The sequence below is a fragment of the Neolamprologus multifasciatus genome, chromosome 10 (genome assembly GCF_963576455.1).
Source record: "Neolamprologus multifasciatus chromosome 10, fNeoMul1.2, whole genome shotgun sequence".
Taxonomy (NCBI): Eukaryota; Metazoa; Chordata; class Actinopteri; order Cichliformes; family Cichlidae; genus Neolamprologus; species Neolamprologus multifasciatus.
In genome coordinates this window covers 22,090,883-22,111,255 of record NC_140448.1, presented here as the reverse complement: position 1 = coordinate 22,111,255, position 20,373 = coordinate 22,090,883, and the positions used below count along the sequence as shown (strand labels likewise).

Here is a 20,373-nt window from a genome sequence, read left to right as displayed (position 1 = left end):
GTGTGCTGGTGTCAGATATGGATAATGGTCTTCCCAGAGGAGACAAAGATTTCCCACACTGGAGAAAAATTCAAAATAGCGTATGTCATACAAAATAGCAAAGACACCCACTGACAATAAGAGTACCAGGAAAAACAAAGGCATGAACAATATAATTTGTTTATGTTGCTGTTTATTATGCATTTGCTGCTTGTTTACCTTTCTGAGAAGAGACTTCATCTCCAAAGACCAGGCTGCTGGGTAACTAGGATGGACCTTGTGAAATGTTTGCAGGATCTCATTGGCTGGTGTACTAGATTTCATCACATATGGCCTCTGAAATAAGGAAAGTAGAGCAAAAAACAGGTGAGGGGATATGGTGTTACTGACATGGCAACCTGAGACTGTCACTGGGAAATCAATTGCTAAAGCTCCAGTCACAGAGGCCTCGAGACCAGTGACCTCCTCGCAACCACCGTCATGGGGGAAAAATGTGTATTGCCAAACTGATTGGCAAAAACTTCCTTGTGATTACTTTGGTCCCCAACTGATTGCTGTGATCACCTGTACTTTGCATAAGCTGTAAAAGGTGAAATACAAACTGGAACCGGAGGCTATGTGCTTTCAAAGAAAAATCTGCATTTTTCTTTTATTAAATGCACTGGCTGCAGTGCTAAGGTTTGTGTGTCAGTCTTCAAAATTTACTACTGCTCAGCTACTAGTTAGCAAAAAATTAAGGCTGGAGAAATACAGGCTAAGTAACTGTGACCTATTTAGCACTCTCAGCATTCAACCAATGGTCAAACCCAGGGGGAAAGTTAAATTATTATAATATTATGAGTAATATATTATAATTAAGAAGTGGCAGGAGATTAAGAGAGAGAATGGAAGTTGAAAAGATACCTGAAAGTAGATAAAAGGCAAATAATTTGTCACATCCAACAGACCAGTTTTCAACACCCAGAAACTGACTTTTGCTTTATGGATGATGTTTGAACGTGTCAGTCAAATGAAAAACATGTTAAAACCCAGAGGAGACAGAGGGAAGAGGTGAAAATATATTGTCTTGGTAAAGGTGATGTGCAGAGAGAGGAATAAAATAAAGTAGGGGAGATAACTAAAGGAACTACCCAAAGACTACAGAAGTGAAGCTATGTCACGCTATGTCATTTCTAGGTATTAATAATCTGCTGAATAAGTGATGGTTGTAAAAGCAGAGGACACAGCTTTGTGGGATGATGAAGGCAGCAAGAATATGTCACTTTTTGAGGTCAGATAAAGGACAAAAAATTCAGAGAAGGTAATGGAAGGGTTAGAAAGAAGATATTACAGCCAGAGTGAAGACGCAGCTCTAAGGTCAGAAAGAGGACAGAATGCTTTTTTTTATATAGAGGGGAGTGGAAAGTGATTGTTATGGAAATATTGTGAGAACAGATTTTCCTCATGCAGAAATAATCTTACAGATGACTCAAATATGAAGTATAAAATATAGATGCACTTATCACGGACACACTTCATATCGAGAAGAAGCGATAGTAGCACATATGTTACAGCTGGTATGAAGGAAGGAAGGCAGTTTATCCTTCCAAAGGGTGTTTTCCTATACCCCCTCCTGTTCCAGTGCTCCAGATAAGAGAACAGAGTGAGTTTCTACACTGTCAAGAAGCACCTGGACTGTCCTTGAAGCCTCTACAGAGACAAACTGATGACACCAAACAGAAGACGGTCGGGTCATAGTGTTCTAAAAAAGACTCCATCATACGTGACCCTTTCAGGCCTCCTGGGAATAGTGAGACCTTACTAAAAAGAGGTGTCAAGTCCCAGAAAATCCATAACATTGACGAGATCTAATAACTTTGAACAGTTAAAGATAAATAGATGTGTGAGAAGAGAAAATTTCAGTAAAAGTTCATGACAGTTTCCCATAAGTTTCAAAGACTTAGAATCCTTGTCAGTGCAGAGGGAGGTTACTGTAGTTTATGTAATCCTCCTAAAATATGAGAAGAAATTATGCAGCTGCAGTTGGATTTGAGTCCACAACAAACACACTGCTCCAATAATACTCAGCCTAATGGAGTAGGAGGACCGAGGAAAAAGATCATGTCCTGTGTTTGCTTCCATGACATCAGAACTAAACTCTCCAGGTGGGAAGTGCACAAGATAAATAAATATCATTTTGCAAATCAATTCCAATTATATGGCTCTCTGAATAACTCGGATTCGATTTTCTCACTCTGCTGCAGCGAGTGGTCTCGCACCACGACTAAACGATTAAACATCTATCCCAGTAAGGTCAGCTTAAACATAAGATTCAATTATAACTTCATCTTCCTTTTGTTTTGTAGAGGCTGTCTAAACTCCTACTAACAGGATTTTTCTAGCACTCAGCGTCCTATGCATTATTGAATGCAGCTAAGTGTGTCAGACCGCACAGAAGTAATCTGTGATGTAGACATTGTGGTGTACTCCGTATGTGTCTAAATTACCTGTCCTCTTAGTAGCTCATAGGCCGTAATCCCCAGTGACCACCAGTCAACAGAGAAGGAGTAGCCGGGGTGGGACCCCTCAAAGGACTGAAAGAGCTCAGGCGCTGATGGACAAAAAAATATTGTACAACATAAATAATGCATTATAACACTTTATGACATCTTGTGTTATTAATGGTTTTTCATTCCCTTCTCTCGGGGTGTTTGGATGGGTTTATTTTAACTGTAGGATTTGTCCAGACATGAAATAGGGGGAGGCCAGGGATATTGTAGCATTTTTTTTCATCTGTACTTGAATTGTTTGATAAATAAACTTAGCACAAAAAAGATTTGGTTGATCATTTTCATTGCTGTGACAATGCTTATTGGCAATAAATCTTCTACCATTGGAAAGCCTGTTTATTTCCCCTTTTTTAGGGGTGGGGAACTCCAAGCCTCAAGGGCCGGTGTCCTGCAGGTTTTAGATATTACCCTGGGTCAATACAGCTGAATCAAATGATTAGCTCATTACCAGGCCTCTGGAGAACTTCAAGACATGTTGAGGAGGTCATTTAGCCATTTAAATCAGCTGCGTTAGATCAAGGAAATATCTAAAACCTGCAGGACACTGGCCCTTGAGGCCTGGAGTTACCCACCCCTGCCTTAAATAATGCATTTTGTGGGTTGACCAGCAGAGTTACGACCATGAAAACCTTTTGTCCCAAATCTTCTCTGCCAATGTCAAACAGCCTATTCTGCTATGGGCTCTTGTTTTGAGCTTCTCGTTGCCCAGATGTTTGAGGTGTCGGATCGGTGCCTGATTCACGTGATGAGTCGAGATTCTGACGTTGGATCGTAGGGTCAATGTGTTTAGAAGACACAGAGCACCTTTTGTTCAAAGACTATTCATTTTAATGCAAGAAGTCAGAGTGCTACAACAGCCTACTTGGTGGATAAAACGGTAACAGCAGTTCAGGGTAACAGTAACAATAAAAAACAAGTCATTTTAACCTACTCAAACAGAAGTGACTTTGAAAGTAATCAGTTTATTGTAGTAGCATCTAATAATTAAGAAAATGTAATGTAAATCTTTTTTAGCCTATATACTTAAGAACATATATACTGGAAAACATATTTATACATGTATTTAAAAGTGGCAGTACAATATACTTACTTACCTTTTTAATATTTATATGTATGTATATGATAATATTATTTTAACAAATACGAAACAAAGTCACTTTGCATTTCTTTCACAGGTAGCGAGAGAACCCTAATGAGCATGTGCCGAATTGCCCCCTTTTAAGAGATAGCTAGTAAGAGCACTAGCATAGCATTAGAGGAAGCTAACAGTGAAGTCAGCACTTTGGAGGTATTTCACTCTTGCTAGGCTAACAGTTCTTTGCCTGGTAGCACCTTTGTACTCAATCTCAAACAGTGGTCAAGTGAGGTAACGTAAGTGTCATCATCTCAAATGTTATCATTATGTTGTACCTGTATCTTTTTCAACACTTCCTTTTTTCTTTCTTTCTTTCTCTACTTTTTCTTTAATAATAATAATGAGTTCAGTAAATTATATACTTGGATGTATTTATTTGTTACTTTTTTTTACACAATTACCAATCTTTAGGTCAATATTATCTTGCAGATAAAATAATGATTCCTGGTCTTTTTTCTCAGAGGGTTTGGGTTAGGTTACTTAATTAAAGACTAATTTAAAACAGGCGTAGCATCTGTATCAACATACCCACAGGCATAACATCTGTACATGTCATTTAAGCTGTCTAGTACACGGTGCCTTGGTTGCTTGTGCACAAAAGAGATTAAGTCATTTTCTGTTGAGTATTTCTTTTAGGGTTCAGTGATGGAAAGCATCAATTTCATTCTTGTTCCCAGGGGTAAAATAAATATATTGACATGCTCTTTGAACTATATTATATCAGATTATCTCTGTAATGAATAACAGATTAAGAAAAACAATTAAACAAATAAAACAGTTTTTTTATTCTTCTGTGGAAGCGAATCATCTAGTCATCTGTGATTTTAAATAGTCAGTAGAAAAGCCTTCCGTGGCTAATCTCTTACCGTTTCGTCTGCGGATCTTTATCTACATTACACACAGGACTGTGAGGAACTATACTCAGAAACATGCAGGCTCTCACACAAATCCCCCACTTCTCCTTTAGGTTTGCTCTGCCTTCTTGCTGAAACGGAAAAAGTGTAGCTTATCTACTAAAGGTTCTTAGAGAAGGGGAGGAAGGGTTCTTTTTTTCCCCAGAGCAGCCATGAATTATCTATTATACCGTAGAGAATTCACCTGGAATCTGGTCGCACATTGTTCCAAGGTCATTTTCTAACCTGAATGCACAATTTATAAGGGAAAAAGAAAACAAAAAAGCTCACAGTTCACATGCCCCCTTTAAGCATGCACACAAACACATCCAAACACATGGTCATCATTCATACTGGCCTCAAATCCTATTCAACCTATCTGATCTCTTTGGAGCTGAATCCACATAAGCCTGATTTAAGACTCATGATAAGGACAAAACTGAAGATGTGCTGGAAACAAGTGAAAGCAAGTGCTTTATTTAATTTTATTGTATGATTCTTACAGTGTGCAATAAAGACTCAATAATGCACTACATATATGTTTACATATAAATTAACTACAAATATTTTTTGTTGTTTTTTAGGCCCATCAGAAACTACAAATGTAACTTTAACATCCAAAGTTCACCTTAAAATAAAGTTTTATTTATTGGATGTAGCTTTTATTAATAATTTATTAAAGTGACAGATGTAAATTCACTCAGTCAAGCTCTGTTAACTATCCATATTTCATCTTTTTATCATGTGTATTTAAATATTTTATGAAAGTATAATTTAAATATTTTTTAAACAAAAGAGTTTTTGTTCTTTTTAAAACTACCGCCTTAATCTCAGAGCCGAGCCTGCAACAGCATTTGCACAATTCTTTTTCTAACTGAAAATTGAAGCAGCCTTTGAAACATCCAGCGGTGGAAACCCACTTCACCGAAAGCTGAGGAAGATTTATTGTGTTGATTTCTTAGGATTAAAGGGCAGAGTTTCAAACCGTTTCAGTTCCAGTAGCCTTTTCTTGTCAAAATGTCATTTTCTTACCCATGTATGGTTTGGTTCCAGCAATGGATGTTGCTTTGAGGTCGTCTTTTACAATGGCTGCGATGTTGAAGTCTGTTAGATGGACATGCCCTAAAGAACAGAGAGATTTTGTTACCTCAAATGACCGTGTCTCATTCTTGACAACTGACCTGTGTCATATTGCATTGCAATATAACACATACTGCAGGGTTTGCCATGCACAGAGATACTGATATAGTGTGTTATAAAACCAAGAAGTTTAAAATGTATTTTTCTATTAATTCCCATTTCTTTTGCTGCTTTTTTTGCAGTCTGAAGTATTTTCAGGTACTGGTGTGTGACTTTTCAAAAGCACATGGAAGAATATTTGGTTTTCTGTTATTATCAAAGGAGCTCTGTTAATGAAGTTGGATCACTGTGACAGCTGTGTAGCAGAGCTCAAACAGCAGTTGACACTCAAATGATGCTTTAGTATGAGTGAGGCTTTATTGTTTTTCTTTGTGTTTCTGCCTTTTTTCCTGTGAGTATCACAGTGGTTAGCACCGTCACCTCCCAGAAAGAAGGTTCCCGATTTGAAGCTTGAGGACGGATGTGGCCGTTCTGTAAGTCTGCATGTTAGGGCAAGTGGTGTCCCTAATTTGGCTGTGGGTATGAATGTGAGTGTTTGTGGTTGTATGTGTCTCTCTGTTAACCCTGTGGTGGACAGGCAAACTGTCCATGGTGGACCACACCTCTCACCCCAGCACAGCTTGGAAAAGTCCAAGACCCCCGTATACCTAAAATAGATCAGCACTTAGAAATTATCTCTCTATGTTTTCATCTGTTTTTTCTTTACAGGAAACAGATTTAGACAGGAAATTTAGACTGCAGGAGTGAGAAGAAAAAGACAGCTGTCCTCAAAATGCTGCACTGCTAGGACAAAATTATCTAGTTTGTCTTGAATAGACTTTAAGCAAACTGTCAATCTCAGACCAGCTCATTGAGAACCGGGGTTTTCATTGCCTCGGCTGAGTTAAGTCTCTGAGGACCGGTAGCACATGCTTTTAGGCTAATGGTTTTTGCATTATTTGTATTATTAATTGTTAATTTCTCAAGATTGAAGATTCCTTTTAGCAATTCTTGTGCTTCATAAGGAGGTAATATAATTGCAGAGTACTCCATTTTTGCTAATAACAAGAAAAAAAAGCAGATTTTACAAATTAATAATAATTATAAAAATTAAAACATATTATAAGTGATGAAATGTGGAGAATGAATTCAGCTCAGTCTCATAGCCTGAGGAAAGAATTAGCAGAAACTTCTCGATCAACAGGGACGATGGTGGCAGCAGGGTGAACAGGCTGTGGATGACTTTGTTTTGGCACTATGCAGACACCTCACCGATATTACTGTGTTAATAGCATTAATCAAAAGATGCAGAGCCTTCTAGCTTGTTTGGGGATTTAGATCCTTCTCCTGCAGAAGTTTACAATAACTTGGTGAAGGACTTTCGCTTTGTACATTTCCTGTCTTAACTACAGTCTTTTCTGAGCTTTGTTTACAACAATGGAGAAATGTGATGACAATGACAAGTTCTCTGTGATATAGAAAAGCCCAGGAACCTCAAAGAGCTCAGCTTACCCCACTTCACAGACACTATATTGCCAAGTATTCGCTCGTCTGCCTTCACATGCATTTGAACTTGATTGACATCTTGTTCTCAATCCATAGGGTTTAATATCAGTCATAAACTGATGATGGTGAGAAGGCCTGGCCTGCAGTCTCCGCTCTGATTCATCCGAAAGGTGTTCTATCAGACTTGAACCTTGCTTTGTGCACTGGTGCACAGCCATGTTGGAACAGGAAGGGACCATCCCCAAACTGGGGTGAGCCCAACTCCTAAAAAACAACCCTACACCATAATCACCCCTCCACCAAACTTTACACTTTGCACCGTGCAGTCAAACAATTACCCTTCCCCTGGCAGTTTCCAAACCCAGACTCGTCCATTAGGCTTCCAGAAGGAAAAGCATGATTTGTCACTCCAGAAAACACGTCTCCACTGCCCTAGAGTCCAGTGGCAAATTGCTTTACACTGCTGCGTTAGACTTTTTTGCATTGCGCTTGATGTTGTAAGGCTTGGATGCAGCTGCTCAGACATGGAAACCAATTCCATGATGAGTGAGTGAGTTAATTTGAAAAGTATACGAAGTTCGAAGGTCTTTAGTGATTGACTCTGCAGAAAGCTGGTGACCTCTGTGTCCCTCAGCATCCGCTGACTTTCTCCATGATTTTATGTGGCCTTACACTTCGTGGCTGAGTTGCTGTTGCTCTCACTCCCTTTGCTATAATACCACTAACCGCTGACTGTGGAATATTTAGCAGCAAGGAAATTTCATGACTGGACTTGTTGCACAGGTGGCATCATATCACGGTACCATGCTCCTGAGAACGACCCATTCTTTCACAAATATTTATAGAAGCCGTCTGCATGCCTCCGTAGTTGATCTTATACACCTGTGGCCATGAAAGTGGTTGGAACTGCCGAATTTAATGATTGGGATGAATAAGTGGTATACAATGTAGTATACATTGATTTAACAGTGGAGTGTGTATTTGTATTTGTATGAGTACCTTTTTTTTTCTCAAATCACCAATCAACTCCCTATTGTTGATCGTGTTAAGTGGCAGGATTTTAATGAATTGCTTCGAATACCTCATAAGAGGTGCGTCACAACAGTTGGGCATCCATGGAACACTTGCCAGTTACAGTGGATGGATTTAATAAAGTAGCGGCTCTTGACTCGTGGGGTGCATTATGAGTTAAGCTTAAGTGGATCCCTGGGTGATTCTTTTTATTTTAAAGTACCATTCCACTGTCCCTGCTTGTGAGTGTTTAAGTGGCCACTGAACAATGGTTCAGCAGGAGGCCTGGTGGCTTAGTTATCTAATGTGTTTTATAGGATTACCACGACAACTGTCAAGGTTTGCTTAGGCCATATCCTGCTGCTGCATAGCTCTTCTATTTTTAGTATGGCTTTCATTAACAATACCTCACAACATGCACCCAAATCAATTTCTTGGATCCATTTTTATAGCCACAGTTATGTGTATTAACACTTACTGCAGGGCCATACAGCATAAAGTCTGAAGTTTTCCCAAAAAGTGACATCATCCAGCAAATTGTGCACTACATGTGAGATGTAAGCAACCAGAGGTTTCTTCATTTATACACTTTTAAGCAATGACTGTTTTCAGTTGCAATGCCCATCTGAGGACTGAAAGAAAACTACCCCTACAGTTTATTCTTAAGTGTTATTTAACCAGCATTACACGGTGCATCTCTCTCTTTTTTCCTAATAAAACTGTCTAGAACCTCAACTAAATCAGCACCGGTGCCTCGTTTCAGTCTTTTTTATATTAATATTATTACACTGAAAGCATTTGAGCCAAAAAGGATTTTGTTCTGCATCAGAAATATTTGAAATTAATGTGTTAATATTCATAATCTTTTTGATCTGTGAGCTGTTGTTGAGGTAATGCCAAAACAAAGACCGTGGATTGAAGTCTGCTGAAATAAGCCATCCCGGGCTTTTCTCAGTCAGTATCTCACTAGTGTAATAATCTTTGTTTGTGACATTGGTGTCGGGTTGTCTCACCAGAGTGTGTGTAAACTCTGCAATCAGGTGCCACGGGTTCCACCTTTCAAATCCCTGTGTGCCTAAACGCTGTTGTGCAATCTGATTTATGCCACATAATACCACAATGAACAAGAAGCACTTGAGCTGTCAAATCATAATGGTGAAATAATGAAGACATGCTTTGCCTTCACTCAACACATGTAGAGACTGTTAAAGTAACCTCAAGCATACTAATCATTAATCTTCCTCATTAAGGTAAAAGCCAGTATTCCAGAACTCCAATTTCAAGCACAGTGATAGTTTTTCATGCCGTGAAGATTGCTAGTTGACACACACATGGAAGTCATTGCTATTTTAGCTTGTAGGTGTGTGTTAGCTTGAACGCTCCCTGCTTTGTCTAAAACAGAACGATCGCATGCTACCTTTTATGAGTCAGATGACGTGCCATACGTATGCAGATGCAATTATCAGTGTTTGTTTGGTAGTGGAGAAGAGACCCGTGGTTTAAATCACAATATTCTTTTAATGTGCTGTGTGTTCGTTTTCGTAGGAAAGGTGCATACAATCTCACAGAGGATAAAATAGACCTGGCCCTCCTGGAGCTTCACTCAGCATCCTAAGCGCTATGCTGTTTAACAAAGCAACGTCACAACTGCACGAGTAAATTGTTTTTCTCTATATGAAGCAGCTCCCAGAGGGATACAGGAGCACAGGTCAATTCCAGCTTTCAAAATGCAGAAGCAAACAGCTTGCTACCCCCCTCTGACACCTCATGCTGTTTTAGACTTCAGTGAAGAGGTAAACTAAAGGTCTATGCAGGGAAAAAAACAAGAGTGTGGGCAGAATGCAGGACGAGGAGAGAAGTGCTTAGTGAGTTTTAAAGGACACACACACATACAGACAGGAACCACAAGTGAACGTCTGTTGTCCTGTGGAAATTAGGCAGGAGCTGTCAATGCTGCCTTTTTTTCTCCCCTCCCTCAAATGCACTTTCTCTCTGCTTTTCGCTTTTTATCTCTGTTCTTTCCTTATGCATCTCTGCCTGTCTGTTGTATTTTTTCTCCTTTGATAAATCTTTTCAGAAATGTGTGTTCATCACTTTCCTCCTTTGTGTCGTATCCTCGCCTCACGCTCTTTCTCTGTCTGTCTTTCTTTGTCTGCCTGTTGTGACAGCAGGGCTGCCATCCCACATATCCCCTTGGCTCTCTTGAGCAGCTGCCCCATGCCCTCTGATATCTAAGGAGTTTAGGGGTGTGTGTGTCTGTGCATGTGTGCACTACACTGCAGTATATGAACAAAACGGACACTTTGATGTGAGGCGGCTTTTTAAAACAAAGGAAATAATTCTCCAGTCTAGTTAGTGAATTAGTTATGCACTGATTTAAATATCAGCAGTGCACTGCTAGACAGCCTTTGCTATAATGATAACCAACAAAAACACCTTAAAGTCGTGTCCCTGTTAAGTTAGATTTAAAACCTACTGCAGAGCAATTGATGCATTTACAGTCCTGTTACACGGTGAAACAGAGAAAACAGGAATATGACAAACAAACTAGCATGACCTTAAAAGACAAGTGCAAATAAATATGATATAATAATAAAAATAGAATTCATGCATAAATAAGATCGTTTTTTGTTAATAATGCCATGTTTTTACTTGTTTACGAGTGGTAACTGTAGCCCGTACAGGTTGCACAGATAGTCCAAATCTTTCAAAATTGCACACCCATCACATTCTTCACAAAAAGGTTTGTTGTGTCTCTAAGGACAGTTTAAAAAGTGGTGGAGATACAAAGATAGGTGCTTTCAAACATAGAGAGCTGGACAGGGCCACAAAAGGCCATCGTGTGATCGTGGCTCGAGAGTTGGCAGTTTGTCTTGTAATCGAAAGGTTGCCGGTTCCCCTCGTCTGGGGATCCTCAGCCCTTCCCATGAAGGTGGCACGGATGCCCCTCCGGTGGTCCTCCTTGGGCTCTTGCACTCTGGGGCCTCTGGATGTCTGGGGCCTGGATCTCCTCCATGCCTGCTTCATGCCCTGGGGGACAGGGCTATGGCTCTCTACATCCTCTTGCAGACCATTACATGGGGAAACCATTTGAATACAAGCACGCCGATCCACACAGGTGTGCACACGGGTGTTCACTGCACTGCACATTGTGCGCTGTCTGTCCTGCGTGCTGCACAACAACATTCAATATTTAGTATTTACTGCTGTTTACACTTAGCTAGATTAATGCGATGGTGTTGTGTTTAGTATGTTGCTTTGGTTTTTTTTTTTTGCTTGTTTTCTATTCTTTTTCTCTCAACAGGTGATCCAGGAGATATTTTTTCCCCCCTTTCTCACTGTCCCTCTCCCCTTCTGTTTTTCTTTTCCTTCCTCTTTCTTTCTCCCTTTCCTATCCCTCACTCATGTCTGTCCCGTCTGTAACAACTGAAAATAAAATAAAATAAATAATAAAAACAAAGGTCGATCAAATGGACCAATACGGCAATGCCATGATGATCCATTTGGCAAAATAAATCCATCGGGTATCCTTGTTGGTCTTCAGACAACAATTCTGATGGCTAAAGAACCAAATGGGACAGGCAAAAAAAAAAAAAAAAGGTTGCCGGTTCGAGCCCCGGCTCCGACAGTCTCGGTCATTGTGTCCTTGGGCAAGACACTTCACCCGTTGCCTACTGGTGGTGGTCAGAGGGCCCAGTGGCACCAGTGTCCGGCAGCCTCTCCTCTGTCAGTGCGCCCCAGGGCGGCTGTGGTAACTTGCCATCACCTGTGTGTGAATGTGTGTGTGAATGGGTGGATGACTGAATGTGTAAAGCGCTTTGGGGTCCTTAGGGACTAGTAAAGCGCTATACCAATACAGGCCATTTACCATCAACCCAGCAGCAGGATCAGAATCTGCTTTTTTGTACGAGGAACAGGAGGAGCACTACCAGAGCCCAACAAACTGGCCTCCAGCAGGTTAATTATCTGACCAAAGTGTCAGATGAAAAAATCCACTAAGGTGGCACCAGAGCCCGATATCCTTTAGTGGGACCTGTTCTCACAATCCAAAACTATGCAACCCATTTGCCAAGAATATACCTCACAAAAACATCCACCTGGACGATGCTGCATTTAAAATGTTGTCTCCGGACTCTTTCGCAGCTATCTACTTATGCTTCTAGATTAAATCCCTGAACTTTAAGCGACTGTGTGTCATAGTGTCATGACTGAGTCTTCCCTCGTATAACAAAATTTGGAATTCAAGCTTATTTTTGCCGTTCTTACATAAGAACAATTCCCATTCTTTTCTTCACAGTGAAGAATACAGAATAATAAAACGTCGTCTACTTACTGAATCGAGAGCTGACACTAAAACCTGTTATGAAACTCTATCAATAATTCCATCCTTCTGACACACACACAAGAATTCTAAGTAAGTTTCTCTTTTCGCACATGGAGAAGACATGATGAAAATAACCTTGTTTTCCACTCCCCGTTACATCACTCCATTTTATTTTATCCCATGGTTCAGAGAGAAAGAAAAAAAGCTTCGCTTAAATGTCACACAGCTTCAGCCAACTCAAACTGACAGTTTGGACAAAACATAAGATTTCACTTGTGCAGGCCTTCTCTGGTAAGAGACATTTTCCCACTTTGTGCTGCTTTGTGTTGCAAGACTATGGAGTCAGTAAATGTGAAAGCTGTCTCTGTGCATTGCAGCTACTTTGATCTGTGCAATTGTGCAACCCAGAGGTTAGAGGTTGGGTGAAATTCTTAGTTAGATGCAGTTGAAGTGTTGAATTTTTAACGGTGAGTGTTTTTGATGGAAATTTCATTCACTGACACTGAAATTAATTAATTAATAAAAAAATATAAAGAAACAGGGCATCTTACCATGTTCATCTAGTAGTATGTTGTCAGGTTTGATGTCTCTGAAAAGGGACACAGAGAATACAGTAAAATTAATCTTTGGATATCACAAATCGGATTCAGATTTGTGTTTGTAAATCACAAATTGTGCAGATATGCAGCACAATTTGTAGAAGACGCATGGTTGGGATTTGCAAACCCCAAAATAATCAAAATGATAAAAAAAAACAGTGTTTCTTAAATACACAGTGGATCAAAGTACTGATTACTTGTTGAACAGACACCTTAGAAAATGACTATGATGCTCGAGATCCAATCAGGAGAATGAAAGCTTGCGAGTTTCAAATGCATCAAAATCACAATTATAAGAACGCTTTCACATTCACATTAAACATTTTATCCAACTAAGGCTATAACTTTGAAGCTGTTGTAATTTTAGTGCAGTCAGGGGAATTGTGTGATAACGTCTTCTTTAAGGTAGTAATCTGTGAAATCTGAAACGTTGGTGTGTTGCGTCATCCACTGTGATAAGTGCACGAGGCTCTGGTGTGCATAGCAATTCCGGCAGTTCACCTGTGAACAAAACAGCGTGGGTGGTACTCTGATGTCTTATTTGCTGCTGGTGACGTTTGAGTTTCTGTAGGTGGCACTGTCATCTCTGCCAAGGAGCTGAGATTACTCATATTAATTACTTAATTCTTCTCTTCTTTATCCTAAAAAGGCCTTATATCTGCTTTAAAAAGGAGGTGAATGTACAGCTGACTGGCATGCAGTTCTTTTGAATCATTTCACTTAAGCAAAAAACAATATTTAATAAGGAAACTTTAAAATGGTGATCTCTTACATTCGCTGTGTGATGAACACAAATGAATCTTAACTATTTATGAGAGAACGGGGGGCGTCAGGTTAAACTGTGGGAGCAGAAACCTGAAACCTGAGAAGAGTGGCAGGTGTGGACCGAGACCCTTTCAAAAGTCACAGCTTCTCCGCACCATGTGCTTGTTTTTCTCCTATTTTCTACCACGTTTTTTTTTTTTTTTTTTTTTTTGGGGGGGGGGGGGGGGGGGGGGCATTTTTCTATGTTTTTTAACCCAACGTGCACTTACTAGGCACTTTATAGCTCATTAGTACTGGACTATGGAGTTGCTGCAAATTTGACATCCATGAGGCAAACCTCCCATCCAGGATGGCATACTGAATTGAGATCTGATGACGAGACTCCTCACCGTTTTTCCAATCACCTATTGTCCAAATCTGGTGATCCTATGTGAACTGTGGCCTCAGAATTATTTTCTTAGTTGACAGGAGTGACGCTCAGTGTGCTCTTGTCCAACTGCTACAATGTTTGACCTGTGTGCTCACAGATTCTTCATACCTTGGTTTAACAAGTGGCTATTTGAGCCTTCCTGTTAGCTTGAAGCAGTCTAGCCAATCTCCTCTGACTTCTGGAATCAACAAGGCATTTTCAGTCAGAGAACTGGCTCGCTGGATATTTTCTCTTATTCAGATATTCTCTGTACACACTATAGAAGGTTGTGTGGGAAAACACCAGCCTGTCTAATACCAACAAACATGCCGTGTTCAAAGTCACTTAAATCACCTTTCTTCCCAATTCTGATGCCCGCTTTGAACCTCAACAGGTCGTCTTAAACATTTCTATATGCCCAGATAAACTTAATTGCTGCCAAGCGATGAGACATTTGTGTTAATAAGCAGCTTAACAGGTGTAATTAACAGTGGCTGGTGGGTGTTTATCATCAAGAAGCACCACAGTAACACCTCACTGTCCTGCTGAAGCAATATATGTTTGTGGAATTAGATCTAAATCGTGATTTAAATATAAATAGCCCCGTTCTACTCTTAGGAGGTATTCAAAGCATTTATAAGATTATTTAATCAGCAAAAAATAAAATAAAGCACACAAAAAGAAAGAAAGAATCTGCTTCCAGTGAAAGTTTCAATTTCGTTACTTTAGTTCAGACATTTTATTTATCTTATTATTTATTATTTTATTTTATTTTTTAACTGGAAAAAAATATTCATTTATCACACAGATTATTTTTGCTAGGAGATTTTGTTCCTATTTTTAGTTTTATGTTTTTAATATAGTGTGTTCTTTTCTCCTCTTCATTGAAAACAAGAGGACTAAGTAATGTGTACTAAAAAAAAGGAACCATAGAACTACAGGAAGTTAACTGTCAGGGTGGAAATTAATTTAAACAGAGAAACACTGACTGCTGTTTCCCAAACTGTTATAGTGACAAAGGCATCTGCAACAATACCAAGATCCCTGATGACAATCAGCAACTTCAAAGAACAGTTCAGTGTCCAATGATTTCCCTCCTGGCCATTTTTAAAGTTCAAAGCATCGTTATTCTCCACTTTTCCTTGTTTTCATTTATCTGTATTTGACACCGTCATCTGTCTTTTCCATACCATGACACTGTCTGCTCCACTGGGACCACTCCTAATATCCTATGTGCTTACACACTTCTTTGCATTTCACCTTTTCACCTTGGTGCCTTCTAGCAAACACACTGAAACCTAAAACTCTTCGGGCACACACAAAAGCACAAACTTAAAAGTGGCGCACAGTGTCATATTCTGCTAATTACCATCCTCCCTGTGTGAGACTGATGTGCCGGTGTGGCTGCAGACTGGATTCAAAGACTGGAAGGGTACATTGTGTTCTCAGCTTCACTCTGTTCTCTTGTCTCTGGAACATATCACCACTGCTCTAAAATGCTTTGAACTGGAGTAATGATATTCAATATTCAGAGTCCTCCTCAAATGCTCCACTGTTGCTTGATGATCAAGCAGCATTCGTTCTGACATCAACTTTACTAAATGAAGACATCTAAGAGGAGCATATTGTGTTTGCATTAAATCGGATCATGATAACACAATCAATTGAGCTGAGTGTTTTTCATGTAAAAATGTGATTTGTAATCAGGCTATGGGTGTATTTCATAATGTGAGACAGAAACAGTATAGTAGTAGTCCATGCTAAATGAAGTTTTATCAGTGTTTGAATAATACCTTACACATATTGGGTTGCGCATCCTCACTGTTAGTGGGTGTCTCATCTAATTATGTCTTTTGCATATAGGAGCACAGCAGGACTTAGCATATCAAAGGCCACACTGACCTGGGCTCTCTGTGTGGCTTTGTGTGCATATGTGTCTGTGTGTGTTGAACACTCTTGGAGACAAGGAGAACCTGTAGCATTAGACTTGGCTCACTGGCAGATCGAGTGGCACAGGCCCAGGCGGGGGTAAGAAAGGTCGACCATGTAACCCTTAATTAGCTGACATTTGCCTCAAAAGCTGGCACTGAGGGGGAGAGGAGGGGCATGTGTCGCCGTTAAAAAAGCACACTGCAAGTGAGAACAAGGGAGCATCTTTTACCGCTAAAGGCCAAGCTGTCATTGTGATGCCACGGGAAGCAGCAGGGGCCGACACACCTGGCTTAAGAGATAAAGCAAAGCGGCAAGTCTCATTAGGAGTTGGTGCATGGTAAAAGCCGAGCTGCTGAGATAGAGGTGATGACCATGATGACCACGAATGACTTTGTCTTTTGGCAGTCGACATAAATGAGCAAGCAAACAGCAAGTTTTGACTTGAAAATATTCCCATTGTATTTTCAAAAACTCCCATGATCCATAGAATGCTGCAAGAAGTTGCACATCAGCAGTGGAAAATAGCAGAATGCAAATATCTAATCAGTCAATCACATGGCAACAACCCAATGTATTTAGGCATTTAAATACGGTCAAGAGAAGAAAGGTGATTTAAGTTGTTTTGAGTGTGGCATGGGTTTTGTATCAGATGGACTGGTCAGGTATTTCAGAAACTGCTGATCTACTGGGATTTTCCCACACAGCAACTTTTTTTGGCATACTTTAGGACCCTTAGTAACAATCATTAGGCTCATCTCAAACTGGTTTCGTGAACACTCAAATGACCTCCACAGACACCAGATCTCAATCCAGCAGGTCACTGGAATGTGCAGGAACAGGAGATTTGCCTTGTGCAGCACACAAATGTGCAGCAACTGTGTGATGCTGTCATGGACAACGACATCTGAAGAATGTTTCCAGCATTGTTGAATCTGTGCCACGAAGAATTAAGGCAGTTCTGAAGGTGAAATAGGAAGGTGTCAAGCCTATAATGAATGATCCAGAGAGTGAATATATTAATATACATATGTAACTAACATCCATCCATCCATCCATCCAGCTACAGTTGCAATTACAAGGATTTCTGCTGATTACTTAAAACTCTTCAACTCACCTTTAAGTCACAGTTTTAGCTAAAGGGAACTAAGCTAATAACATAAAATATTCTTGTTTAAAATATTGTCCCACACACTGGTTGGGCCGAACCCTTTATAAAAGTGCTTTTGCAAAAGAAGTGCCAATATTTTTTATAAACCTAGGGATTAAAAAACCCATTGACCAATTCTAATTTGCATTCAGTTGAAAGACCCATGAATTAAATGCTAGTTTTCTTTCACAGCAGCTGACATAAATTCAATCACACATAATCAAAAGTAGGTCAGACGGCTCTGCACTAATGTTGTCTAGGGAAAAAAGCAGTGTTAGTATTCACAGGGTTTTTTTTCCTTGACTCAGCACTAAATCAGAGAATGTTTACTCTGCCGTTTACCTTGTTTTTATGACCACATAATCACAGTTGGAGTAGTGGAAGCCCATTCAGTATTCTTGGGATTTTGAAAAATAATTCCCATTATTTAGTTTCCAGTGATCTGGATGTGAGGTATCTGGTCACTATGGCCTAAAATTCAATTTCATTGCAGAGAACATGAGACATCTCACCCGGTCATTTCAGCTAGCTGTTTGTCAGGTGTGCATTAGCCAGGATAACTGCAATGCAGCACCTATTAGTGCTAAAAAACACATGTGTCTGTTTTAGCCTTAGCCACACCAGGACTGTGTGACGATTGGACTACTTGGTTAAGTTACACCTTAACCCAGAGCAAAAGGGATGAAAGAGCTATACTTGTTTCCTTTCCTTTCTATAATGGAAATTGCAGGGAAAAAAAACTAATATATTTCGTTCTTGCACTGACAACCACTAAATTGTGAGATAACAACTTGTAATCATCAGCCATTGTTTGTCACTGCTGGAGTACTGCAGAATTGTTGCTTAGATGAACAAGGTGTTTTTTTTAAATAAATTCTCTCAGCCAAAAGTAAAAAGTAAAGCATGTATCATGACAGTTTATATATAATTTGACAGCTGTGATGCTCTGCACAGAGATATTAAGTTTATATCTAAAGTCCTGTACACAAATTTAAATAGAGGGAATAAAAGAAAGAAATAGTTTGAGGTCTACTAGCCACACTAAAAGGGTGTTTAAGTCAAAAAAGCTAAAAAAAAATCCTGAGGCATGCAATTAAAGAGCTAGAGCATTAAATCGGGAGAAACAGCGGGAATAGTGGCGATTTAAGAAAACACAGAATGCATAAATCATTGATATTCTGTATGGATAAACAGAGAAAATGAAGCAAAGGACGAATGAGAGAGTGTGATATGAATAAGAAATAGGAAGAAATATAGGAAGCTAGGGGAAAATGAAGTAAGAAAGGAACAAAGAGCAAATTAAACAAGTAGGATTAAAGGGATAAAGTGTGAAATAGAAAAAGTGACCAAAATTTTGGGCTCCTCTGAGTGAGGAATTTGATGAAGGGCCAGAGAAGCTCAGTGAAAGCTGATCCCCTTAGCTTTTCTCTCAGTTGACTGACCCTACAAGCTATTAGCAGGATCTAATGGCCTCATTACAGCATGCTATGAGAGGCAGAGGAGTAACTGAGCCCTGTACCTGGTCATACGACACCACGCTGATACTCGACCAGGCCAACACACCTGAGAACAGAGGCTTGTGTGCACACTCACACCCACACACACAGGTCAGACCATTAAAAAAGCACATGTAATAATACACATGCTGAAACCAACAAGACAGAAGTACACCTGCTTAAATGTGAACTGTGAAGCAGTAAGGGCTCCTGGGGGGATTTTAGGGGAAGAAAGCCAGACTTGTTCTGACATGTTGCGGTAAAAGTGGCAAACAATCTGCCACATGCGATGAAAAACACTAAGCAGTCGATCTAAAATTAGCCCACACGCACATCCTGTGACTATGACTTCATTGTTGTATTTATTGGATTGTTAATTTGCAGGAAGATCTAAAGAATGAAGCCAAATCAAACATTTAAAGCCACATAGCAAATACATTATTACAATTTAACTTGACCATTATCTTCTTGATTATTTAACAGTCGGTTAGTCCATTTAATGTGGCATCATGACTTTTCCTTTTAGTTTTTTGTTAAATCTTTGAACAAAATGCAAAATTTGTTGATATGAATCCTTTAATCTTGCTGTTTTCCACGTTAAAAAGAAAGCGATTCATAGCTTCTACGGTGAAATTGGCGGTACTAGTTTTCTGCTGGCAGTTTAATCACAGGCTCTTTCATGGCTCGGCCGCTTTAGTAGCTTCTCCCCTCTGGAATAAAAGCGGGGAGCTGTATGAGCTCGTGCCGCTCCCCCTCTGTCACAAAAGAGAGTGGAGGAGCTCTGGAAGCCCCAGAAAGCCCTCAGCTCAGCTACATCCCACACTCTCCCAACAAGCAATACACACATGAACACAGATATGCACAGTTTGTGTGCAGAAATATGCACGCGACCACAGATTCACACAGTGTCAGAATCCCTCAGTTCTCAGCACCCACGCCCACCAGCCACTGAAGAGCGAGTCAGACAGCCGCTGCCTTTGAACGTGAATTGAAAGCCCAACTTGATCTACAGAGACTAACTGCTCCAATCCAACAAACTGCTGCATCTCTCATCCACCCTTTCGTCTTCCTGTTAACGGCAAGCAGCTCTGACAAGTGCGAGAAAGAGACAGGTGTGCGTGTGTGTGTGTGTGTCTCTGTCCTGTAGTTTATCCACATGTGTAAACAATATTTTGCGTGCACCACAGTTGAGAAGAGAGACGTTCATTCTTTATTCAACAATAAATGCAGACTGTGACCCGGTTAACAAAGTTGGCCTTGACGAGTTCCCGGACTCTGGGAGAGCGGCGAGCAGACAGGAGAAGCAGACACGAGAAGCAGACACGAGAAGCAGACACGAGAAGCAGCCAGTCAGCGCAATTATTCATCACAATTACTGGTGATGAATAATTCATAGAGTCAGAAACATTCAGAGATTGTTGCAAAAGAAATAAAATGTCATCTTTTTCTCTCTCTCTGCCTCTTCTCTTTGTCTTTCATCACCTTCTTCTTGTCTCTCAGTCTGCCTCG

At 40.0% G+C, this 20,373-nt stretch overlaps 1 protein-coding gene across 1 annotated transcript in view; it reads right to left on the bottom strand.

Annotated features, from left to right (window-relative positions):
- stk32a (serine/threonine kinase 32A) overlaps positions 1–20,373 on the bottom strand; it is a 73,192-nt gene that overhangs the window by 23,374 nt on the left and 29,445 nt on the right. The window contains exons 6-9 of the mRNA XM_085173950.1: positions 13,068–13,105; positions 5,589–5,678; positions 2,466–2,569; positions 199–315 (exon numbers count right to left, since the gene is read on the bottom strand). Of these exons, the coding sequence (XP_085030076.1) occupies positions 199–315; positions 2,466–2,569; positions 5,589–5,678; positions 13,068–13,105 (349 nt within the window). The remainder of the gene's footprint in view (positions 1–198; positions 316–2,465; positions 2,570–5,588; positions 5,679–13,067; positions 13,106–20,373) is intronic.